This window comes from Pocillopora damicornis, chromosome 2 (assembly GCF_964200805.1).
Source record: "Pocillopora damicornis chromosome 2, jaPocDami1.2, whole genome shotgun sequence".
NCBI lineage: Eukaryota > Metazoa > Cnidaria > Anthozoa > Scleractinia > Pocilloporidae > Pocillopora > Pocillopora damicornis.
Window position 1 is genome coordinate 13,459,924 of NC_142671.1, and position 24,525 is coordinate 13,484,448.

Consider the following 24,525-nt stretch of genomic DNA (forward strand, 5'->3'; position numbering starts at 1 on the left):
ATTCAACCAGCCACGTTTGATTTGGAGTTAGAGTCAACGGTGGGGGGAGGGGGCGGGGAAAGACTGAAGGAATATTCGCTGCCCCACCCCTCCCTTCTCTCTCAACTCCTCGGTACAAATTTCGTTCACTTTCCAGCCTTCCGCTACTGAAAAAATCAAAGGTGGCAGCTATAATTTCATCAAGATAACTGAGCACTCGCCCGCCAAAATTACGCCTTCTCTGCAAGTTATCTGTCCTCGAGCTTTACATCAAAACTAAGGCCAGTGTTCCGGGATACAATATAGGCAAACAAATTATTGACGATAGGAGTGAATTAGCAACTTCATTAGTTACTAACCACGTACGCTTGGTATTCAAGTACTCATTGGCGCTTCTAGGCCGTGCAACATTTTTGAGAACGACGGAGGAAATATAACCATCATTTGGTGGATCATAATCGCCAGATTATCCAAAAAAAGTAAGGTGCTCTTATAATCTGCAGGATAGTAGTTGTATCAGTTTTGCTTTGTTCTGTTTTGTTCTTACAGGACACAAATCAAGAAACTTTTCCAATGTTGTAACTATCATAGTACTCGTCCTCTCCGCCGTCACCTTTGAAGTTTCTGTTTAGCCAAAAGCAGAGAAATGCCGGAATAAAAACTTTTGGTTGGGCTTTTGAAATTTTTCCCTGAACCGTTCATTTAAAACAATCTTGTCATTCCCAAAAATTTACGAACAAAGTAAGCTAAGATCTATATCATGGAGGACAAGTGCATAGCACCCGTTGTATACAGTTCAGGCCAGGTTCCTTCCACGTACTTAGAAAACTTTCGGCTTCGTTGATTCTACCGTGCGAGCACGCTCTCATTTTCACCGCCACACGTGTGACGAAACTCTCGTGTCTCCAGTCGGCAAGCATTGTGTGTCAGCGAGAGGTCTGCGAGAGTTCTGGCACGAAAACAAGCGCCATACAGGTGCCCGCTTATATTAATACTGTGAACTCTTAGTTTTTCTTCATAAATAGATCTGATTTAATTCAGTTATATACTGCAAGAAGCCAATCACTGAGAGCACGTCTCATCATTTAACTCCCTCCCTCCGTCTCTACACAACAGTTAACTTAAAGGTAACTCCAAGTCGAGTTGTTGTTGGATTTTTTCACAGTGCTTTTCAATTGTCCCTTTTGAACGGTAAGTTTACCAGCAGGAACGACTTGAGTGCAAATGAGCTGAGTGCAATTCAAAAACTAAGTCGTAGAAACCGAGGAAATCAATAATGTGTTGGTGAAAACTCCCAATGTGTTTAAGGTTTTCCTCAATAGAAACTCCAGTCGTTTCTTGTATCATTCACTAGGGTTTTCTTCCGATTAACGATAAAAGCTAACGACTGTGATGAACAACCTAGCCGGGACTATGTGCTTTTAAAACAACCTTATTTTAACTGCCGACTGAAAAAGGTCATACATAATGACCTTAGCAGACGTCGTAATAGACGGCTTTCGGAGGATTGATTCAAATTGACTTAACTCAATGTTTAGTAGACATAAATAAAGATAAAAAAATACTATCCACGATGAAGTTTTCACTTTTAATCTGCATAAGGGAACATGAATACTAATTTGCAACTGGTTATGCTAATTTTTTGATCCCAAATGGTTTCACAGCTCAGACCGCTTACAGTCACTGACTAGTTTTGGTGCCAACTCTGCAACAAACTTTGCGTAGCGGACAATCGCCGACTCCTCGTCACAACCGCTTTCCCCATAGCATTTTAGCCAGTGGCCACCATCATCACAAATGCGATGATTTTTTCGGACTAGCTCAACGAACTGCTTCTTGCACGAGTTGTGGATTTGGGTTGCGCACTGCTTGTCCTTAGCAGATATAGCTATGAAGGTAATATTTGTGAAAATGAGCATGTATCAAAGGCTTAATCTAATTAGAAATTTTCCTTACTGTCTGCCATACTATTCTTGTGATGTGAGCGTAGTGAATTTGGTATGGGAGAACTAACAATCCCCTAATTGATATTTCTCTTTATTCCTATCACTACTCTGCTTGAGTTGTAACGATATCATATGGAGAAAATCTCTCTTGGTCACTCGTGGGAGTTAAAGGTAAACTATCTTAAAACCGTTACCTTGTCATTTAACTCTAGATGAGCAGAAGGGGCACGAGTTCAAACCTTCTACTATAGAGAGGTAGAGCGACATTTTTAAGATGAGTTTCACTTCTTAAGAAAAATTCAGTTGTAGATATTATTCAGACTTTCCTACAATGTTTTTCTAATTCCTATTAGCCACTTACGTTTCGCCTTTAACCGCTCATAGATGCGTCTTGGTTTGGCTACATGTTTAGGGTAAGAAAAGGGAAATCACGGGAAATGATTTGTGAGAAGAGTAAATAAGCAAAAAAAAAAACACACGGGGATAAGGAAGATCATTAATCGGCGTTATAAAACATAGGCCATATTGATCGTGAAAGATAAAAGAAAAACTGCACGAGATATTGTTAAGGGGGCCCTCTGGTTGAAATCCAACAGTAAAGAAGGTCATAACTAGAACAGTCACAGAATCATAATCATTAATAGTAAACTGCTGAAAATTGGCAGGAGGCAAGTACATGACCCTACCTACCAGCCAACAAGTAAAGTTGACCAGGTTTGTTTATTCCTAGTAAATAATAAACAAAAACAAAAACTCTATCATTTTAAACTATTCTTCTGCCCCCTCAAATTCAAAGCTCAAAATACATCCAATTGGGCTGGTTTTAAGCATCATGGATCTACTTACAAAGCACTACAAACCTATCGAGCAAAATCGGGTTTCAATCATTAATGTTGCCATGGCAACAAATTCATTCCAAGAAAAGATTAACTCCTCAAAACTTCAACACTTTTCAGTCAAACTGAATTTTGCTCAATAGGTTTGTAGTATGCTATGTCTCAAATATTTGTGGCAAATTCGGAGCTGTTAGCACAAATACATCCTGAGAAATTTAAGGGGGCACCCAAATAATCATGAAAAACCCATATTTGCAGGAAATGTGATTTAAAAGGAAATGTTATGGAAACATGGGTTCAAGTTAGCTTTTACAATAAAAACACAGTGTGTTGGTAGAACTGCTTTAAAAGAAATATCCCTAAAGTTATTTTTTGGTCTTCTGAGTAGTTTTCCTCTTTTTGGGTCCATTACAAGGTTCTATTTCTCCAAAAGCTCCAGCTGCATAAGTTACACCCTCGCCACGAATCCTTAGATCTTCATTATGCTGTTTAGCCTGTCTCCTGGCAACTCTGTATTTCTTGTGCTGATCTTGCACTCTCTTCTCTGCTTGTTTAATTCTCTCTGAATCCCTTCTCCTAGTTTCCATTTTGGCAGTATCACTCACAGTGAGCCCAACCTTCTCCATGATAGCATGTTTCGCGGAGGCACCACCACTGAAATGTAAGGCAGCTGACAAAGCAGCCAGCTGCACTCTCCTTCTGCCATGCCACTTGTGTTTGGGACATTTGTTCCATACCAGGGAGTTGATGGACTTATTAGCATTCTGGGTATAGCCAGGCAAGCACCTTGCAAGAAGGGCAGAATCTGTGAGCCTGTCATAAATCTTGCAAAGATGTTCCTCAAACACCTTGTCAAGATGGTGTGGCTTGTTAGGGCAAGGGAGCCCTTTCTTGTATTTACACCATGAATTTGGTGGACAAAACTGGTGCCTTTCTTTATTGGGTAGCTTCAAGCAGTGGAACAATCCAGCCAGAATCTCAGTTTTCATAGTCTGCACAGCTTGGTCCCTCTCTTCAGTGGTTGTAATTTCTCTTTTTACATTGTCACGAATTGCCTTGCCATAATTCTTTTTCAGTTTTTCTATAGCAGCCTTTGTCAGTCTTCCATTTCTTCCATGCATTGGTTTTCCATCACTCAATTTCACTGAGGATTTTTGAAATTCATACAGTGCTTTTCCAAGTCGCTTTTGAACGTGTCCAATGCAGTCTAATTTCATGACCCGGTCACAGCCTGCAGTTCCAGCCAGGTGATCCTCTTCCCACTTCTTAAAATCTTCTGAAGCTTTCCAGGTAATGTACTCTTGATCATTGTTTTGTAGATTTTCATAATGGTGACAAGTGTCACAGGCACCATAAATGCTCCATATAGAATTATATGCTTTTGAGTCCCCATCAGAAATCATCCATGTGTACCTGATAAAGCCCTGCTCACTTCTTCCCCATATCCTTTTGGCACATTCCATCTCCATACTTGAGCTGGAGCCTTTATAAGAGCCTTCACAATGATGAGTCTGGCACCACTGTTCAAACTGGTCTTCAGTCAGACTTGACTTCTTTTGTGAGCACACACTACAGGTTTTTGAGATAACTTCAAGGTCCAACACTTTGCCGGTTGCAGCAGAAATAACAAATCCAACACAGTGATTGGCAGTATAACCTCGTTTTGACCAGGAGCCATCAAAACTTACAGGGATACTAATTATCATTTGATCATTAGCATCAGTGATGCATTCTTCTTGTATAGCCTGCATTCTTGCCTCAGCCCTGTTTTTGGCTAGTTGCTCCTCTAATATCTCCTCGTGGGCCTTGAGTAGTGCCTCTTCGTGCTCATACCAAGTTGAGAGCGAAATACTGAATGGCATATTAAGCATTTCACACAGCTTGGCAATTCCCTCTTTTCCAACTCCCATCTCAAATGTGCCATACACTATTCGTCGGTTCAGATCTTTACCTTGAATTGTCCTTGGAGTGGTATCATTGGAGGGGTGATCACCAGTAGCAAGGAACTCTGTCATGCCACAGTCACACTTGACAAAGACTGAATTGCTTATTCCCATTCTGTTTACAGTGCTCTCTAACACTTCAACTTTACCTAAATGAGAAATTAGAGGAAACGATCTATTAATTTTCTAGTTTAAATCCAGATAAATTAGTGGATCATGGACTTGGTTTCAAATTTTCCGGCATAATAAGTGACACTGTGCAAAAATTTCAACAGGCTCACCTGAGGCACATGGTCCATGTGTATGTACTCTGTTTACAAACTTCCTTAGACTTTCCATTGATACCAGGCGATATCCTTCAGCAATTTCCAGATCATCTGGAATACTTTCATCCCACAGAGACGTATCAATAGCACAAGCGCCGATTTTTCGCGCAGAAACCGGGATTGCAGGCGGTGGAATCATTTCGCTTACCACGTCATCTTCACCGACGAACGTGATATTTACCCTTCGTTCGCTCGTTGCGCTTGCCGCTCTTTTCGCTTGTTTTTGAACTCCTTTGAACCCTTTACGCTTTCTTGAAATTCCCTGCTTTAAAACAGACTGCTTTTTCCCTAGCTTCGGCATAATTTAACCCTTTATAAACTGAATCAATAAACTGTGAAATGCTACGCATAGATCAACAAAAGTGACTTGGACAAAATTCGTTAGAGCTCCTTGTAACTCAGTAACCAGGCCTCAAAAGTAACTTCTAGGAATCTGGAATGAACTACGGTCTGTTTCCAAACTCAGGACCGTGGAACAGCGTTAACGCCTCAAAAATAATTCGGGAAAAAGGCTCTTGTTTTGAATTGGTTACCATGGCAACGGAAAAACAACGTTCAAAGAAGGCCACTTTTTGACTCTGCAAAGTAATTTATGTAAAAACAAGCAACATATTCAAAATCTAGATAGAGTCAAGTAAATATTTTTCCAAAAAAAAATTTGGGCGAAAAATTTTTCAATTTTACCAAATTTCAACCAGAGGGCCCCCTTAAACCCTCCTTCGAATTATTAGTCACGATGTGGAATGTAGCAAAGTGGGTAAGTAAAAAGAGGAGAATAGACTACGACTCTTTTTTTCGAACCACAGTCAACATTATATATATGTTCTTACAGTCATCTGGAAGGTATTCGTAGAACTTTTGCAGCTGCTGATCGTCCCTTGGGCATATGTCAAGAAACTTCTCCAAAGTTGCAACCATTAATACCCACCCTCTCCACCGTCTTATGTTTTGACCCTTGCAGTCTCTGTTTGACCAAAAGCAGCCAAATACCTCCTGCAGTAGTAAAATGGTATAACTATAATAACATCCGTAATGTGGATGAGTTTCTTCAGCTTTTGAAAGCTACAATTTTGTGAAGTCTGTATTTGCAAGTATTATATTTTACAAGGTCCATGGGATTTTATCAGTGAATCTATTATTATCAAGCTAGCATAAGGATACGATATCTTCCGTGATAAACTCTTATGGTATGAATCTGTGAACAGCCAAATTATTAAAAAGACGCGAGTTCTACTTCCCTGTTTTGGGAAAGAAGTTTTTATCTACATTTTCTTTCTTAGTTCAGTTTAATTCCTCAAAACCAATGCGATGAAAGTGCATTTATGACAATATTTATACATCTGGTGATAGGTATAAACCTTTAAGGACAACTTACATGAAAAATGTTTTTTCGCAATTTTCCGTGAACAGAATTAAAGTCAGACGACTCATTTGCAACGTTTTGTAAATTCCTGTATTTTTAAAACCTACTCATCTATTACGTTACCTTTAAGCGCGTACAGTGAGAGCCCTCGTCTGGTTTCTTGTCCAACAGGGTCACATAAGATTTTGTGCAGTTTTTTACCAGTTCTCTTTCACATGCATCAGAAAATGAAGTCAAGCAAAGAAGAATAGCCAGGCAAAGCAACCACTTCATTTTGACTTGAATCTGAAAAGAAGAAGAATAAAAAAATATGCCGAGAAACAAAAGTTATTAAAGCTGATCACCATCTGATTTACAGCCGTTCCAACGTCGTAACTCGCGGCCCAGCCATCTGGAAAGAACGTCGGCATGATCCGTTTGAATTCCATGAGCATTTTTATACTGACTCATTCGCTTAACAGTAGATGAACATCCGACACGTAGTCGGGAGGTTTGAGGTTAAGATCATCATTGAGGACTTAGATTATTTTCATTTTGCACAAACAAATTTTTAAGTTCCTCTATATTAGCTTTGTCTAGAGGATACAGCCCTAAATAGCAGTTTAAGCGGTAGACCCTAGAGAAAGTTTACTTTTTCCGCGCACTTGCAAAATATCGACAATCCGTCGTGACTAGAAACAGGTGCGACATTATTTAACCTTCCTTTTCCACCAATTTTTTTTGTCTCAACCGAAAGTGACCACAGAGTATTTATTTGGTTCAGTTTACTGAGGTATAACTTGAAAACATAGAGGGGGAAATAATAAGGTTTGAAACGATGTCCAAAAGGCGACCTTGAAATGTTACAGATATACTGTGACAAACTACAGACGAAGCAGTTCATTTAATCAGCTAGTATTTCTACGCTTGGTGCCTCAGTTTATATTATTACGTTCATCACCGTTACGCCACAAAATTAGTTAGTGGAAAATAGGATATACCCTCCACCTAAGCGAGTGTTTGGAATTTACAGATCCCAAGAAACAGTCTCTTTCCCTGAAGAATTTTGAATCAATATCGCTCTTTTTTCTTTTGTTTACTCACGAAACTGAGAAAAAATGCATACGGCTGGACTTTTCAGAATCGTTTTGGTACCATACACGCACCTTCAATTTTTAGCAGCAATCTTTAAAAATGCGAAGGAAAAGTAACTCAAGTCTTAACTAACTACCCAATGCTGAAGTTATACGATTTTGGATAAAAGACACCTACTTTTTTAAAATGCCGTGGCAAGAATCGTTCCGAGCTTATCCTTCTACAGGGGTTCAAGCCATCTGGAATTAAGAACTTTGATAGATTAGAAAATACTTATTTTCATACTTTCAAATTAATTTCCGTTTTTTGTTGACTCATGGACGTGTGAGAAGTAAATAAAATTGGCTTGTAATGAATCAGCTTTGGTGCTAAATATACATGTCAAGTTTTAAAAGCATCTTTCTTTTTTCCTAATCTTGCGACTGTTAAACAATAGTCATTATTTCTTTCCCTTTTTTTTCTGCACTCTTCGACCAGTTTTATGCATATGTTCTTCCCAATCCAAGCTTTCAGGAATTAATAAAAATATAAAAGCACCGATGTTTGTCATTATCGATAATAACACGTTCTGCTAATGTCATTTAGTTTGAAGCTTTGTTTTTTTTGCTCATTAAATTCCTATCAATCAAATTTTCGGTTTTCAACTGCAATTGTATCGCAGTTATTACTCCTCACTGTAACGCTTTGTTCTACTTCGGTTTATCAGACCTGTTGTTGATACTGTGATATTCATTTCTCTAGCGTTTTCTGCGACGGCGCCTTTGAAGTGCAAGAAAGTCAAACATCTTAGTTAACCGGTCATGTCTCCTCGTACCAGGATTTACACTTTAACTCCCCCAGCTGGTATCCATTCGTTTCTTTGTTGCCTGCTAGGGAGAATTTTATAACATGGGAATAAACATTCCCAATTTGATACTTTCCTTGTCTCTCATTACGTACCAGTCAATCAATACAAACGATTCACTGATTGTAGTGGAAGGGTTAAGGAGCTACCATAGAGCCGTTAAAATCAAGCTCTAAAGTTTAGTTCAACTCTGGAGCCATTAGAAGGTTGGTTATGTTTTTTTGGTGCCTTTAAAAGACAAATTAAAATGGAACAAAGACTTTGCTTCGATAATAGATATATGAATCGTTTGGAATCGAAAGAGGTCGTCATGGAGATGTTTACATACTATCTGCCTGTTTAGTGATGCTGAGGGGAGTTCTGCAAGCTTGTAGCTCTTACAACTGTGGAGTTTACTCCTAAATACATAATAAAGTTGCTAAACGGTCAACAGTGAGCAGATAATTATCAGACTAGTTCGATGGCCTCGAGGGGGGAGGTGTTTGTAGGCAGGTCGGTCTTGCAACAATTAAGTTGACTACTAGATACACCCAAAAGTTGCAAAGTTTCACTGTTGTCAAACAGTGAGCAGACAATTATCAGGGAGCAATTTTTTTTGTCTATTTTCTAACGAGTAACTTGAATCTTTAACTACTAATGCGCAACAAATGCTAATATGAGAAGACGCCATTGTCAATACTCGTCGTGCTTAACATGCATTAGTCAAGTGGCTCAATCCTCTTTGAAAACAATGGCGCGTCACTTGTGAGGATAGCGCACCCGTGCCTTAAATCACATCGTCCACTTTATGCTTTGTGAAAATATTCAATCTGTTATCTTTTTTCGGTGTGTTTGAGTGGCTTAGCTGACATTACCTTATTACCTTTGGAGCTTTCAAGCTGTCAGAGCACGTTCCTCTTTCGAAAATTTCAGTCCGCTATTTATTGTGCTTTTTTTGCTGCGATCGAATTTTTTGTCCAAACAGGAAAAGTAGTGAGTCACAAAGAGCTTGAAAAATTCTTTTTGCCAGTTTCTCGTGAAAAAAATCAGTGTTCAATGATTGAAGACAAAGCAAAGTGCACGACCCATGTAATCTTTTAATCTTTGTGGAACCACTCTGGCGCAAAATCTTCATTTCTTAAACGGTTCTCATTCAAGCTTTGGAAAACGGAATATCTTGTTATGCAGGATTTTCATGCTATAAACCAAACCCCTGTTATAGAATATCTGAGACTGAATGTTTCCCTCCTCAAGCAGTATACATAGGGGGTATACACAAATGATTCATCTCCTGGAAATAAACAGATACAATTTTTACCTTCTAAACAAGTATGTGATTAAATCTCATTAAATCTTTGCAACTTCCACAGTGATAAAAGGATTACCCTTTATTCTATCGCTATCTATCAGTTACACTTTTAACTTGGGTGGGAGTAAATTACTCATTAACATTATATAGCTCATAAACACTTAATGACAGACAAAAGGCGCAGTGTATTCATCTTTTTCGATTAAAGTTAAAAGGAAACTGGACAAAGATCGTGTGGTGAGGGATGAGGGTTTGAGTGGAATCAGGGCGCTCTCCACCATTCACTATTAACAAAGTTAGTTACCTTCTTCCCACGCGTGCACAACTTCACAGCATTTCTTTTTTTATCAAACCTCCCGCATCAAACATAGCAATCACACATTTTTTTTCAAGGACTTTTAGATAAAGATATCGGAGCAGGAAAAAATTCGAGATTGCCTTCACTTGACTTCTCAGGTTTCTCCTTTTATTTTCTCTCTTGCATTTCTTTCTTGTGCCATCGATTTACAATTGTCAAACAATTGAGTCGGAAAAAGGAAAAAAAAAAAAACAAGTCAAAACAGTCCGTTGTCTTGAAAATGTCATGAACATTTTATCGCTATTATATTACATCGAATGAGCCGCATGATACTTTGAGTAAATTAGTTTCACGAATCAAATAGAAATAAAGGATTTGATTTCCGCAACTAACCGTTTAGTGCCACTGTTTAGCAAGCTCAGGTGTATTTTTCATTTGGTTTTCCTTCTTACACACGTGCGGTATTTATGCGTGCATTTGAAACCTAATACTTTTTAGATATTCATTATCATAAGGAAAGCCAATTATTCCCTAGACCCACATAAGCTAACCTGGGAGAGGATCATTTCATTCCTCGGGCCGATTTGGCATAAATATTTAGAATTCTTCAAAACATCTTAACCTCATTACACATATCTTTTTTCTAATATTTTCAACTGCGTCATTAAGGAAACATGTACTATAATTTTTTCGATTCGTGGCAATTAGCAACGATTACAAAAGAATTACAGCTTCCGTGCTGGATCATGGAAATCAGCAGCTATGGTCTGCCAATCATCAAAGACTAGAAGTAGGAATATATTTTTCATCAGAGTCATGAAATTGTATATATCCTGAACTTGTGCCTTATACTGGATGGTACCATTCCAAAATTGGACCCCTCTGTTGGGCGAAAGCAACCAGAATAATTTGTTAATTAAAGCTGTTTCATACACATGAAAAAAGCTAATCGTGTTATAAGGTGTTATTTAGAAGGTTCTCTATCGTGCTTCCTTCATTCAGCTATCTTACAGTAGTCACCTATTTCCCCTTGAGTTAAATTCATTGTTGTCAACGTTCCTCAAGCAGTACTTTAGCAAAATGGTTAAATAACAGCCTTAAGTATTGCATACCATTAACGCTAACGAACAGAATGTTCTCTTTACTGATGAAAACCCTTTTACATCTTTACAGGAAGTGTTGACCGGACGTCCACTTAATTTCGTAAAAGTACAATGAAAGAGGTTTATGTATACAAACATTTGATCTAAGTAGTAATATCCGAGCAATCCAATCATCGCTCCATGGCTGAGATGTAAGTTGTTTTGGCTCGGCTTTACAACAAATGGCACTTATAAGTTTGTGGCACTCAGTTACTGAGCAAGGACACCTGAAGGGGCAAAGTGTTTTGCGGTTTGTTGATCACGCTATTTACTGCCTCTGGGCACAATGATAAAATTTTTATGTCACGCGAACCTACCGGTCAAAAAGAGACAGATAGAATATCCAATTTGTCAACTGACTTGTCATTGAATATCGTTCCGTCCCAAGCCCTTGAACAGTGGATTTGGTACGATAGGTAAATCCCGCGAAGTCTCACAGTTTTGCACATTACAACCAGACATCTGGGTCAATAACAGAACAGGATCAATTTTCGCCGCGTCATTCAACCAACAATCAAAAGGAGACAGCGCTTGAAGTCATAAACTGAATTTTAATTTTGCAATAGTTGAAACGTCTATCGCTAATGCAGCCAAGTGAGATTGCCATCCCGTTGGGCTGCCTGTCATTGCTGATCGTAGTTACTAACAGCTGTGTGTGCCTCTTGGTGTATTTACATCCCAAGCTAAGGACTTACACCAATGGATTCGTTGTGTCCCTTGCAGTGTCAGACATACTCACAGGTGCCCTCCTTTTGCCTTTGTACATTGCTTTGCCAACGCACCCTGTCACAGGATACATCGTATGCGCTATTTTGCTTACGGGGGTCGCCAATGTGTTTTTAGTGACTTTAGACAGATACCTGGCTATAAAAAAACCTTTTAATTACTATGCCGTCATGAGGAGATATTTCTTCAAATTCATTGTAGGTTCTTGGATTGTTCCTTTGTTTGTGTCAATCATTCCTCTCATTTGGGGGTCAAAAGACAGTGTACTAGCTCAAGCAATCTACATGTTTATGCTACAAGGTATGGGCGTTGTTGTGCCGTATTTATTTGTGTGTATAGCCTACTACCAGATCTTTCAGCAAGCTAGGCATATTGTCAAGCGGTTACGACGAGATAGCAGTCTCGGCAGCTGGCGAGGCAAACGGGACAACAAAGATAAACTGAAGAAAAACTCTAACAGCACGATGGCTTCAGAGACAAAAGTTGCCAAGATGTTTGCACTGATATCTATTTCCTTCCTCTTAAGTTGGACGCCAGTGTTATACTTGACCAGCGTTGACTCTGCAATCACTGACAGAAACACTGTGGAAATGTTATCGCCAGTGTGGCTCTTGGATTTCTCTTTGTTTACTGTCGCACTGGGCTCTGCGGTCAATCCAATAGTCTACTCTTTCTTCAAACCCGACTTCCGGGGCATTATCAAAAAAAGATTTCCTAACCGAACTCCTTCGTCAACTCTGAAACAGGATTCAACATATGTTATTGATGTTGCTGTGATAGTAAAAAACCTTAAAAATGAAAAACATGGCAAAGAAACCGACCTATGAGAACTGTGAATATAACGCTTGGAATTCATCAAACAGAACCAAACGCCGCCTTAAGATAACTCTAGTATGTGTGTGAAAAGAATTTGTTATTTTCTAGTTTCGCTGTCACTAATTGATTCCAAACCAGCCAAAATACTTAGTAAATACTACTAATCAAACAGCCCGTTACAAGACCGCCGCGGGCATGAACAATTAGTCCTATCACCACTTAATGACTTAATCCAAGAATATTTTTTCACTTTCATTAAATCAATAGTTATGTAACTTATGTTGGAAAAATTAGTTTCACAGAACTCGGCGGATGCATAATTCGTGAGTTTTGTCTGACAACCAGATGTTGCATATAATGGTACTTAGCAATTTTTTGGAGAAACGTGAAAAGGAGCACGACATAGCATGTGACACTGTTCCACTTTTATGATTATCTTTATGCTTACGAGAAAACTGGTATCAACAAGTGGCAGATATTTAATTAACATCGATATGGATCATCGAAGTGGCTGAAATCCGTTCAATAGATTTAATGTGGTGCTTACTCGCCATATGATGACTTGAGATACGGAAATGTTAGCCTTATCTTTTAACACCCCAACCCCTATAAAAAAGTAAAACATGCCGGATAAAAATTCCGGTTGTTCTTGTTGTCATAATCGGTTTAAGGAATTCTTGCCCCGTGTGTCGCTTGATGTAACTATGGTGGGAGGGGAGCAAAGGTTAGATAGATAAAACAACGAGATTCAAAATATGCGCATGAAACCGGTAAGAATAGTAAACCAAAGATGGATAGCTACCGAGAAATACACATAAGAAGAAAAAATTAAATCAGTAACATCACAGTGTATTTTATAGAGAGACAGATATCGGAAAATGGTGGCAATGATTATTTACAGTGAAATAACAATTGCAATGAAAAACAATCCAATTTAAACTTTATTCTTACATCTAAGATAACCGTTAACTGAGCTTCTTTTGATGCATCTGTTTATTATTCAGTAATAGTTAAAAATATATCTAAGACTGAATTGTTATATCAAACCAACTTGATTTCTTCAAGTGTGTATTTAACCCTCAAAGCTAGCAATTGAAGGTCTATAAGTTGATGGATTGATCGATTGACCGATTCATCGACAAGATAAGAAACGACTATATCAATCATTTCGGCTCGTGTTTGAAAACGAGGGTTCTTGACAACTCGTTACAACAACCACGTCTAGCTTTTTTTTTATCACTATGAAACGTTCTTCTTGGCACGTTTACAGCACATCAAATTACCTGTACCGAATTGGGTAAAGCCGAAGAGAAGGTAGAGCGATATGCTAAGTTGCTGCACATGTTTTGTTCGCTTAGATATTCTGTGGCCTACCTATGAACACATTTCGTTTATTTTGTAAATTTTCATCTTAAGAGGAAAAAAATCGTCCACCATCTGCACAATAATCAATCTTTTCTTGGCTATGGTAAACACTTGAACAGAGGATGAAAGAAAATAGGTAATTCCGCAGAGATGTAAGTTTCCAAATTTTAAAAACTAGCCATATTACTTAAGAAACATTTCCAGAGACCGACGCAGTAAAATAACGATCTAGTTAGCCAACAAAAAATTAGGCATATTCTAATTATCAACTTGAATTTTTATTGGCCAAGAATTTGATCATACCCGTTTGCGAATGTGATAAATTAAGACAAGACATTCTAAGATCTGAGACGATCACTCACAAATTATTCGCTAATAATGAAGTGGCTTTCGCTTTTTAAGAGAAAGCTAATTTAAGAGATACTGAAAATTCAAAATTAAATGATTGTCGCAAATGTTATTCGCAATTTGCGGCATGAGTTCAACAACACACAGCTACAATTACCTTTAGGAGCGTAAAGAAAGCCGCCAGGCAACAGAAACATTTTTGAGAAAAAAGGAGTCTTCTTTGCAACCTTTAAATCATTTTTCTTTTTATGGTGAAAATCAGTTCTTTATCTGTTTGATCAAGTGAGGAGGTGAACATGACCTTTAGCATGAGAAATGATCATCCTGCAGACACGATTGTTTTAATAAACATCGTTACATTATCGCCTCTTTCACCTGAGCGGGCCATTGATTTTCACCCAGAATTTTGTGGAATCTTAGCCCTTAAACTCTTCAACATCTTTCATTTTTCACAGAACTGATTTTAATTTCGCCTACAATTCGCTTCCTCTAATTACAAATTACACTCCTGCGTGGTTCAGCTGCTGTAAAGTGTATATTTGTAATAAGGTATACCAATAGAAATCAAGGTGGTTTTCCAGTGGAAAGTGGGCAATATTGATGCGGAAACACAACAGGCTTTCGACTTCCCTTCGTTCCTGTGACTCATGATGGTGTTTTGCATAAACGAGGAAAACATTACCAAACGTTTATCTTGGTTTTCGCCTAAGTATGCCCATTAGCTCTCTTCGTATGCAAAACAAGACTGTACTTAAGTGTATTTTAATGAATATAATGTACTTGCTCTATGGCTAGTCTCTTCATACTGAAGAAAGCTTTGTATGTCATTAACGAATCTTAATTGCTCTTTAGTGCATTTCAAAGCGTTGAACAAGAAAATAAATATTGTCTCATTTTTATGCGACTGAGTAGCACCACTGAAGTGGTTGGTTAGTTTTCTTTTTCAAAGGGCAATTAAGATTCATTTCCGATCTCAATGTTTGTTGTAGATTTCTCAATAATTGGTTTTCAGGATCGAGAGGTTGCACAAAACGTGATACGAGTATCAACACCGCAAAAATATCCGTAAAAGTAACCAGTGCAAATGAAAGTAAGAAATAGTACTTTAATCAGGCAAACTGAATGCATCCAGGATCTTGTAAAGAGTTGTGGTGGATTTCAATTGTACACTCGGAAGCCTTTATTGCTTTTTAATGAGCTCTCGTGGGACGTTACAATTTATTCATAAAGGAAGGAAAACCAACAACATTGAAATCATTGCGGTACTACGCTCAGCACGGGATTAGGAACATATCAAAGATTTTCAAGATTGTGGATTGTAGAATAGATTCATCGCTTGAACACCTACGAGAGACAACCACAAAGTCGGGAATAACCTTGGTACTGGTGATCAATGACAACAAAGTGCTACCATAGTCAACTCTTCGGCAATTTTATCGCACCAAAACAAGCTGCCCACAGAGTTGAATACGTTTATTAGGAAAACACAAAAGGAAGACAATTATAGAAGTCAGCGCTGCATCAAAACGTGCTCTGCCGAAAAATGGCTGAAACTGATCACAACGCGGATTTTGTGGTAGTATCTCTGAGCATTCTTTCAATTCTCATCGTTTTATCGAACCTTTGCGTTTGCCTCTTGGTTTATTTCAAGAAAGATCTTCGAACCAACACCAATTGGCTAATGGTGTCACTCGCCGTGTCGGACATTTTAACAGGAGGAGTTTTGCTGCCTGTCTACCTCATCAAGCCTTCTTCGACTGTAACAGGTTATTTAGTGTGTATGATATTGCTCTCTGGTGTTGCAAATCTATGCACTGTGACCTATGATCGATATGTTGCCATAATGAAACCACTGGAATACTCATATCGGGCGCCTAAGAAACTCAAAATAGGTCTCGCACTTTCGTGGGTGCTTCCAGCAATTTACTCCTTACTCCCTCTGTTTTGGGAAACTGATTCAACTCGAATAATACATAGGGCATATATGGTCTGCATGATGTTTTTCGGCATCATCCTGCCTTACATCTTCATTACGTTTGCCTACGTACGAATGTTTAAGCAAGTTCGCCGAAGCCTGACAATGAAAAAGAATTTGGATTCTCTTAGAGTGCACAAGAACGAACGAAAACGATTGCATTCTGAAGCCAAAGTAGCCAAAGTTTTCTCCATAGTTGCTTCAGCTTTTCTACTCTGCTGGCTACCAATCGTCTACATAACAACTGCAGACATCATCTTTAATAGACCTAACATCATCCCATATGCACTGTCCATTATTTCCTTTTTCACCATAGCAACCAGTTCATTGGTAAATCCACTTATGTACGCGTTTCTGAAACCAGATTTCAAGAAGGCCATCCGGACTTGCCTTCGTGAATGCACTCGTAAAGAAACAGCATCCACCATTCGCAATCTTCCGCTGGCCGCTTTAACCATCGGAGGACCTGAGAGGATATACGAAGCAAAATTACCTAATAACAATTCAACAAAGACCGAGGAATTATTATCCAAAGAAAATAATGACTCTCAGGAGAGGTCTTCCCAAAGTTCAGTTCATTGTTAATGCGTTTTTAAAAACTGCAGAAGGATGAATTTGTTGACTGCGTCTGCAATTTCAGACCTAAATGATACTACTCCTATGATTATTTTTTTTTAAATCACACATTGTTGAATTATTTGTACATAACAGAATATCGTGTTAATGTAAAGAACATGCTACAGCCCCTTGCAAAATATAACCAATTTTTCGTTCGTAGCTTGTATAAATCATATCATTGTCAATTTCTAAGTTATCTTTCACTTGAGTCTAAGGAAGGCCGATAAAATGGTTCTATGGCAATTTTTTTGTCAAGATGGATGGAATGAAGGTTTTGCCTCCCCGCATCTTACCTGCTGAGGAATCAAATTAGAAAAAAAATTTCCAAGGACATCATTGTCTAAAATTAGACTATAAAGTCCAAAATTGGAAACTAGTTGCTAAAATCCAACGCAAGTGTCCGTAAAATCAGCCATCAGTGTCCAAATTCGGACAATAGTGTCTAAGATCGAACAGTAGTGTCCAAAATCGGACTATATTGTCCTGAAAATCGATAAATGGTGTCCAAAATCGGATACTAATTTCGATTAATCGTATAACAGCCTCCAACATTAAACACTTTTGTCTAATTGTGGACCACAGTGTCTAAAATCGTCATCAGTGCCTAACTTCATACGAATGTCGTTTCTCGGATTCTGGAAAATATTCTCTCCTGTGTCAATTATTCCTTGCAGCACACTCATAACAACTGATGCAAAGGGTCAAACTATGAAATCAAAACAAGATATTATTTAGAGTTAGGGTAAGAGCAGATGAATGTTTTTGAAGCAAAAACGGCATACACTGAAATCTGTTGGTTTTATGTCGAATAATAATTGCAGTACCATAGGGTATTGATTGGTGGACTTTTACCTTTCCCTCATTGAACCCTTTGTTTCAATGAATTAACTGTTCAAGTAGCTCAGTTCGATTGACGAGAAAGTGCTTTCTCTTTGTCAGTTTTGCGTTGTTGGCAACAATAGCGGATTAGTTTCTATTTCCTATATCAGGTGAGCTAATTCTGACAACAGGTGCGTTTGTTCATTTCGTGTTGATTTGCCATTTGTCATAATTATCTTATAACATGAATACATGTCATCAAGAAGTAGCAGTTTCTTAAACTGTGGCAATTTTTTCATGGGTTCAAATAATTTTTAAATTCTTAGGTTCAATAACCAATACTGTATTTTTTGATCACCAATGCTTGTGCTTATGATCTTGTTTGGGAGAAACACTACCCCATTATATAACCTTTGGATTTACTAAAATTGCACACGAATGAAAGATGTTGGTGTTGGTGCTGTTATTTTTATTGTCCTTATCGTTGTTTATGCTGTTGTTATTGCAAGTGTTATCCGTGAATGAGCAGAAATCAGAACATTATCTATGGTAATTCTTGTTTGACTTTGATTAAGGGAATATTCCATTGACACTGACAGAAGCAAACGTACGTGTTAATTAATATGCACAAATGTGATTGAGTGACTTACTTAAACAAAAGCTATACAATTAAGAACAGCTTGGTTCAGTGTTGTTCAATCCAATCTACTTCACGCACAAGTGATAAGTTCACTGGTACTCTGTGAAGATTCAATTTTCAATACATTGCATCATGAAGATGTGCGTTTGGTTATTGATTGCTCTGGCAATAACCCCTAAAGGTGGAGAATCCTCCCCTCCAATGGGAAAGGTATCGTCTGACTTATCATTTAATTAAATACTTCAGGATTTTCTTGATAACAACTAAACCATGTTTCAACGTGGCATTTTATGTCCATTTTTCTTCAAAGAAATTACACAATTATATCGAAGAAAAGGACTCCACTAGCGAAGAACAAGGTATGTTCAACAAATGGTATAAGAAATTCGTAGACAGTGTAACGAATAGCACTAACCCTAACTCTTACCTTGAAGCTTGAAAATAAAAATTTGTAGACTCGATTGGTGTAATTCCCTTCTGTTCGATAGTCTCGTCTTTGCTCCCGAGCTACCTCTCTCCAAAGGTCGCGAGGAAGGTACAATGGCAATAGAGGGCCTATGCCTTCATCTGGTGCAAACTTAAAGAAATACACGTGCATACCACCCCAGTGCAAATGCAAACACAAGTAAAATCATCGCCGCAAGAGATGGAAAATGTTCAGTTTCTTGCATGTTTTTATCTTTTTTCTTCTAACCAGATAATTTAGTGACGCGGAAGGAGAGGAATGTTGGGCAATTTGGCGCCATGATCGCTTGTGAAGTTAAAGATCTGAGATCGTCAGTCCTTAACGGCTACGGGTGCTTCTGTGGATTAGGAGGGAAAGGGAAACCTCTCGACGACATTGACCTGTAACTATAAATATTCTAGCCTTGTAACGTTTTCAGGTTCTAATTCAGAAGTAGCTGTAAAACACATGTAGAACTAAGTTTTAATGGACGGAACCAAGGATATATTGTTAGAAACGGCTATAATCGACGCGTTTAACGAAAGAACACAGATTATCTGTTCTCTCTATGGCTTTAGCCCCCCCTACACCATGATCACAAGAAGGACGACGTTTATCAACAGATGTGGAACCTTATTTGCACATTTCTCAGAAAAACTTTAGACGTTAATCTCCGATAGGGCATTGGCCCAATTGATCACATGTTACGTTAACCAGTGAAAGAAATTTATAGCATACGAAACTGTGAACAAAAATAAAACAAAGTAAAGAAAAAACGAAACAAAATATCAAAACAAGCACTCAAACAAACGAAAACAGCAAGAAAACAGTATTTTATGCACAAAAACCCTGCGGGAGAGGTGTAAACGTTTTCTCAGATATCTTAATGCTTGTCTTCTTTGTTCTGTAATTTTTCTAAAGCTGATTTTCAACTCTTTCTTCGTTACCGATATCATAAACTACAAAACAATGCATAATAATAGTTCTTTTCACATAATCTCTTCGTTAGATGCTGCTATGTCCACGACAATTGTTATGGCGACATACAAAGAACAAAGATATGTGGCCCAGATCCTAATGCAGTGTATTATGTGACATACCGGACACAGGGGTGCAGCGGCTGCAGTAAGTGTACTTATCAATCACAACCTCAGGGTTCAACGTTTGATTTTCAAGATGTGCCGGGGGGGAGATAAGAGTGTTAGTGGAAGGGAAGGCCGGTTCAGTGTACTGCTGGATAATAAAACTCTCGAGATCCATTTGCAGATACTGGCTGCGTTTCAGAAATACTAAAGGTTATCAATGGATATATGTTACTTTTCCAATTCAGGAGGATATCATTTCCTGTGGTTCCTTGGATATGGAAACAGCAAGTGTCAGAAGAAGCTCTGCGAATGCGATGGCGTTGCGGCCCGTTGCTTCAAAAGCCACTTCTCGAAGCTGCAAGATCGTTACATAAACTATGATAAATCAAAGTGTTAGGAATCACCTCGAGCTCCGAAACTCTTTCTGCATCTGAACAATAATAAAAGATATGAAGTGAAATGAATAGCATTTTCAGGAACGTGAAATAAACTTTAGTGGTAGCTGTACTGAAAAACAATTTATCTAATACTAATACAATGTATCAGAAATAGACTGATTTCCTGAAAAGAAGCCTAGCTCAGCTGATTTTTAAGACCACACCTAACTAAAATCAATATATGAATACTGATAATCCTCTAGTTTATCACTAGCCCTTCATCCGAACCAAAAGAAATGAAGGCAAAACATCAGAGGAGTCGATATTCATCCAAAACTGGACACGTTGACATGATCGAAAGGAACACTTGACTCCTGGATATTGTTGAGTGTGACCGAAACCCCTTCTTCTTGCAACTGCTTCAGCAGCAGCTTGCTTATGAGGATTGATCCGTGAAGGAATTAATTGTGGAAGAACCTTTTCCAAAATTCACCATGACTCATGATTGTTGAGTTGCTAACACAGCACTGAAGTGTTTCAACAGCTTACTACGACACATTCTATATAGTTTTCTATAGAAAATTTTTTTAATCCTTTACACCCTAACATCAGTATGCATATTCTCGCGTAGCGTTCTCTATACATTTCCTTGGGTGTTGACACGGAAAGTTTGTTTAACAATTAGGAGCTTCTTTAGTTGGCGATCACTGATCGCCAACTAAATAAGGAAAGTTTAAACAACTAAAAAAGGAAAGTTTCCTTTTTTCTCGTGACCTTGATGCGTGATTCAGAAGTGATATTGTAGTGTCGAGGTTAATGCCAACATATCACTCAGAATTTTTCCCTTGAAGTAATATGTTATAATTAGTAACCATGATCATACAAAAATCAAGTAATTATCCCCAGCAAAATATTCTGACTTGTCGGTCTACTTCGGTGCGTTTCTTTTTTTCGGAGAACAACCAAAATGCTTTACTACAAAGGGTCTTTAAACTGAATCTTATCGGATGAGAAATTCGCCCGGTCGATATGTGAAATTACTTTTATTATATGATTTTCTGCACTGCTGGTTGTTTCAGAGAAAAACGCCTTTGCCAACTCATTTCTTGAGCTATTTGAGAAGTTACACGTGTATCACAAGTAATTGAATTATACACCTGCTGCTTGGTCTTTTCATTAACCTGTCATTTTCATTATTTTTTACACAAATATCTCTTGCTTCGAGTCTCTAGAATCGGACTTAATGATGCTCATGAGTAAATTATTAAAAACTGCTCATTTTTTTCCGTGTTATTTGAAACAAATATTAATTTAGTAGGATGTCACAATGTTTTACGGACAGTGCATAGTGATTCCAGTCCTTTCCTAAAAATATTTTAAACTGATGAATGTAATTATCCATATCAAAGCGTTAATGGGATAATAATTATCTCAAGCTCGCCAAGATGTTTTCTTCAATATTTCAAGACGAAACAATTTTAACATTACCACGCTTAAGACACTTTACTAACCGTCAATGATAACATTGTCCCCTCTTTGTTAAAAGCAAAGTAATATGAAGAGTTCATTATCAGTTATTCAAGTTTTCAGTTTGGGGCTTTTAGCGTCAAATACAGCTGGCTCAACAAAATAAACTATCTTAGTTGAAGTTAGGAACACCTGAGTACACAGAACTGTCAAGTATACAAATAAGTGGTTATTTTACGATACTTCATCATGGCCATGACAACATTAACGTACGAGTGGTTGATCTTTTCATTCTGGCACCAAATCAGCAAATACAGTATATATCGCGCTGAATTTTAACTCCTCACCGAGCCAGTTCGCATACAGTGTACTTGACTCCGAGTATATTGATTCTTGTTGGAGTTTTTTCATTCAGCTGTCAAGAGTTTTGATAGAATCTCTCCGAGTACTCAAACGCTTTTAAATACATGCCATTCTGATAACAGTAGTGCTCAAGGATTTTATTTGGAGGTTTACCAGTGATGATCAAACCAGAAATTTAATCGCTTTAGTGCGTTACATTTAAACTAGTTTCTTAAATCCTCGTCAATTTCCCCAGTCAGAGTCAAGATTCACTTCAAATGTTAAGCCCACTTTTCCAAATCTTGAAACGTAAACGTTGTTTTGACTTAATGTGATTCTCATTGCATTGACAACTTTGAAAATCAACAGGCGTTTCTTGGACGCGGAATAAAATAATTTTTCTTCAGTTTAGCCCCATGATCCTTTGCGAAGTTGGAAGAAGCCCGGCTAGTTGACGGGATCGACGAGTAAACATCTTATAGCCTATATTGCAAATCATGGGTACTTAGCTAACATAGGACAAACTGAAATTTCAGAAAATTAGAATTTCTTGTAAAATTAACGTCTTGAGTTGATGTCGTAAAAGTTCGCCACTCTACGTACATTACTGAAGTTCTCGAGATGTCTAACAAGTCGTTTGATCTTTTATAAATTCCTTTGGCTTTTTGAGGTGTTACTACATCTATGATCAGTGTTATATTGCCATAGAGAAGAGTAATATTTGCGATCCGTTTCCAGTGTTATACATTCTTTACAATAGAGATGGCTGCGGTGGATGTCGTCAATAAACTACCACAAAAGTATTTGAACGTTCATTTTTACATGAATTTTGTTTGGTTTATTCCTAAAGCGTGATTGCATTTAACTTTTCATTGTTATTTTGTTCAGTCAAGAGTGTTGTTATTTCCCTTGCTGTTGTTGTCGTCGTCTATTAACGAAGAATTATTTTAGAATTGTTTATTGATTTCCCTTTTTAATTACTATAAGATACATCCCCAATATCAACTGGGCCGCCTTCCTGATGATAACTGCGATTTTCAGCATTCTTAAAACTCAAGGGCCTCGAGCTTATCTCTTTAAGGTCCATCTAAAAGCTGAAAAGCAAAAGTATTTATTATAGATCGAAATCCTTCCCTGGTATTTCGAGAATAACACCTTGTTGAAGCCTCAAAAACAGCACATGTATTTCCCGAGAAGTATATGCTTTACTGACGATAGCTTTCAAAGAATTTTCAATGAGAGTTCAAAACGTCAATGGTCCACACATTATTCAAGAACTAAATAACACATAGCATGGACGTAGATACTTTGGGTCAGTTATTTACACGAGGTCTGACCCAAACCGCGCTTTCACGCAAGCGGTGGGCCTAAGGGATTTTTTATAAAAGGGTTGATTCAATTAAACAGATGTCCTTCCACTATCAGCATACGGACTTCTTGAGACTGTCCACAAAAATGAATGTTCAGATAAAAGGTTCGGCTAAGTTGAAGATGGCTTAGAACATATTTTTGTTAAACAACGGCTAGACTTTGTTTAAATAACCGGCCCTTAGATTCTGGATCTGCCCTGTCCTTCTATTATCGTCTGGTATTGATTTCGATGTCCCAGTTATGCATTTCAATTCAATGGTCACATTGTATTTTATTACCAGGAGGGTACTCGAAATGGTACTGCCTCAATAGGAAGAACTCACGCTGGATGAAGGAGGTCTGTGAATGCGACAGTGTAGTGGTACGATGCTATAAAAGTACAACTTCAAGTTTCGAAATCATTACAAAGACTACGATCAATCAAAATGCAATAACTTTACCCCAGTAATATCGTTAATGATTCTTGACTTAAAGTTGGATTACCGCCATGAAAGTTATTGTTATCATGAGCTTTTACGAAATTCAATTTTACGAAAATCAGTATGTAAAGGGTAATTGAGAAAATTATCCCTCCAAATCATTTCTGTGCGAGCAGATTGACATGGTGAGAACAGATCAAATCTTGCCTTCAACTATAATGTTTTATCAAGACCACATACCAAAGTGGGCCTCAGAGAACCTTCCAAAACTTAAGCCTAAGCAATTCTCTTAGGAGAAGCCTCAAAAATACCTCTGATTAATGTAAAAGATTTACCATTTACTTTTTCAATGTGATTTACACTTTTGCACTATTACAGCTGAAAAAAAGCTGATCTGTAATAACTCTTTAATTCTTTTGCTTAACGCAATTCTCTAACCCAAGTCTAAAACATACCGAGTGTGTGATTTCAGCAGGTGTATAAAGAAACTTGGTTATTAGACGGCACAGTGCACACATAGTCGTGCAACAGTTTTCTTCCCAATATTAGAAATGAGTTACGTTCTGGTTTTTGATGAATAGGGAGGATCGTTAGCCGTCTGGAAGCCTCTGGACCACTAGAACAGTACTTTATAAAAATAGAGCGATACCAAGGCTTCTTGGATCAATATCAG

The 24,525-nt window shown here is 38.0% G+C and overlaps 5 protein-coding genes across 8 annotated transcripts; 3 read left to right on the forward strand and 2 right to left on the reverse strand.

The window, feature by feature from the left end:
- Positions 1-1,553: 1,553 nt before the first annotated feature.
- LOC113674748 (uncharacterized) lies at positions 1,554-7,748 on the reverse strand. Of its 2 annotated transcripts, XM_027191243.2 has the most exons (5): positions 7,645-7,748; positions 6,517-6,678; positions 5,861-6,023; positions 2,287-2,325; positions 1,554-1,867 (listed from the first exon to the last, which is right to left on the reverse strand). In XM_027191243.2, the coding sequence occupies exons 2-5, from the start codon at positions 6,664-6,666 to the stop codon at positions 1,638-1,640; spliced, it is 582 nt and encodes a 193-aa protein (XP_027047044.2). In that variant the 5' UTR covers positions 6,667-6,678; positions 7,645-7,748; the 3' UTR covers positions 1,554-1,637. The 2 variants fall into 2 exon arrangements, with proteins under 2 accessions (XP_027047044.2, XP_089053997.1); XM_089197871.1 differs by lacking the exon at positions 2,287-2,325.
- LOC113686228 (uncharacterized) lies at positions 2,537-5,743 on the reverse strand. Its single transcript, XM_089197866.1, has 2 exons — positions 4,986-5,743; positions 2,537-4,853 (listed from the first exon to the last, which is right to left on the reverse strand). The coding sequence occupies exons 1-2, from the start codon at positions 5,329-5,331 to the stop codon at positions 3,127-3,129; spliced, it is 2,073 nt and encodes a 690-aa protein (XP_089053992.1). The 5' UTR covers positions 5,332-5,743; the 3' UTR covers positions 2,537-3,126.
- Positions 7,749-8,138: 390 nt separating the features above from the next.
- LOC113674745 (histamine H2 receptor) lies at positions 8,139-13,665 on the forward strand. Of its 3 annotated transcripts, none has more exons than XM_027191241.2 (2): positions 8,139-8,517; positions 11,071-13,665. In XM_027191241.2, exon 2 carries the CDS (start codon positions 11,624-11,626, stop codon positions 12,590-12,592), a length of 969 nt encoding a protein of 322 aa, XP_027047042.2. In that variant the 5' UTR covers positions 8,139-8,517; positions 11,071-11,623; the 3' UTR covers positions 12,593-13,665. The 3 variants fall into 3 exon arrangements, with proteins under 3 accessions (XP_027047042.2, XP_027047041.2, XP_089053996.1); XM_027191240.2 differs by lacking the exon at positions 8,139-8,517 and adding an exon at positions 10,497-10,687; XM_089197870.1 differs by lacking the exon at positions 8,139-8,517 and having other exon boundaries at positions 11,477-11,780; positions 11,967-13,665.
- Positions 13,666-15,335: 1,670 nt separating this feature from the next.
- Positions 15,336-17,070, forward strand: LOC113674744 (octopamine receptor beta-2R). Its single transcript, XM_027191239.2, has one exon. It carries the CDS (start codon positions 15,838-15,840, stop codon positions 16,852-16,854), a length of 1,017 nt encoding a protein of 338 aa, XP_027047040.2. The 5' UTR covers positions 15,336-15,837; the 3' UTR covers positions 16,855-17,070.
- A 1,289-nt stretch (positions 17,071-18,359) lies between these two features.
- On the forward strand, positions 18,360-20,447 carry LOC113674749 (acidic phospholipase A2 DE-II). The gene is made up of 5 exons (XM_027191245.2): positions 18,360-18,556; positions 18,657-18,705; positions 19,044-19,194; positions 19,801-19,916; positions 20,122-20,447. The coding sequence occupies exons 1-5, from the start codon at positions 18,479-18,481 to the stop codon at positions 20,271-20,273; spliced, it is 546 nt and encodes a 181-aa protein (XP_027047046.2). The 5' UTR covers positions 18,360-18,478; the 3' UTR covers positions 20,274-20,447.
- Positions 20,448-24,525: the final 4,078 nt, after the last annotated feature.

Excerpts from the sequence above, each read along its gene's own strand:
- LOC113674748 (XM_027191243.2), bottom strand. The coding sequence starts at position 6,666 with ATGAAGTGGTTGCTTTGCCTGGCTATTCTTCTTTGCTTGACTTCATTT. Across the intron at positions 6,024-6,516 it reads CTCACTGTACGCGCTTAAAG|GAGGTATTTGGCTGCTTTTG; the intron begins GTAACGTAATAG and ends TTACTACTGCAG. Across the intron at positions 1,868-2,286 it reads TGAGCGGTTAAAGGCGAAAC|CTATATCTGCTAAGGACAAG; the intron begins GTAAGTGGCTAA and ends TTACCTTCATAG.
- LOC113674749 (XM_027191245.2), top strand. The coding sequence starts at position 18,479 with ATGAAGATGTGCGTTTGGTTATTGATTGCTCTGGCAATAACCCCTAAA. Across the intron at positions 19,195-19,800 it reads CCTCTCGACGACATTGACCT|ATGCTGCTATGTCCACGACA; the intron begins GTAACTATAAAT and ends TCTCTTCGTTAG. Across the intron at positions 19,917-20,121 it reads ACAGGGGTGCAGCGGCTGCA|GAGGATATCATTTCCTGTGG; the intron begins GTAAGTGTACTT and ends TTTCCAATTCAG.
- LOC113674745 (XM_027191241.2), top strand. The coding sequence starts at position 11,624 with ATGCAGCCAAGTGAGATTGCCATCCCGTTGGGCTGCCTGTCATTGCTG.
- LOC113686228 (XM_089197866.1), bottom strand. The coding sequence starts at position 5,331 with ATGCCGAAGCTAGGGAAAAAGCAGTCTGTTTTAAAGCAGGGAATTTCA. Across the intron at positions 4,854-4,985 it reads ACATGGACCATGTGCCTCAG|GTAAAGTTGAAGTGTTAGAG; the intron begins GTGAGCCTGTTG and ends TTTCTCATTTAG.
- LOC113674744 (XM_027191239.2), top strand. The coding sequence starts at position 15,838 with ATGGCTGAAACTGATCACAACGCGGATTTTGTGGTAGTATCTCTGAGC.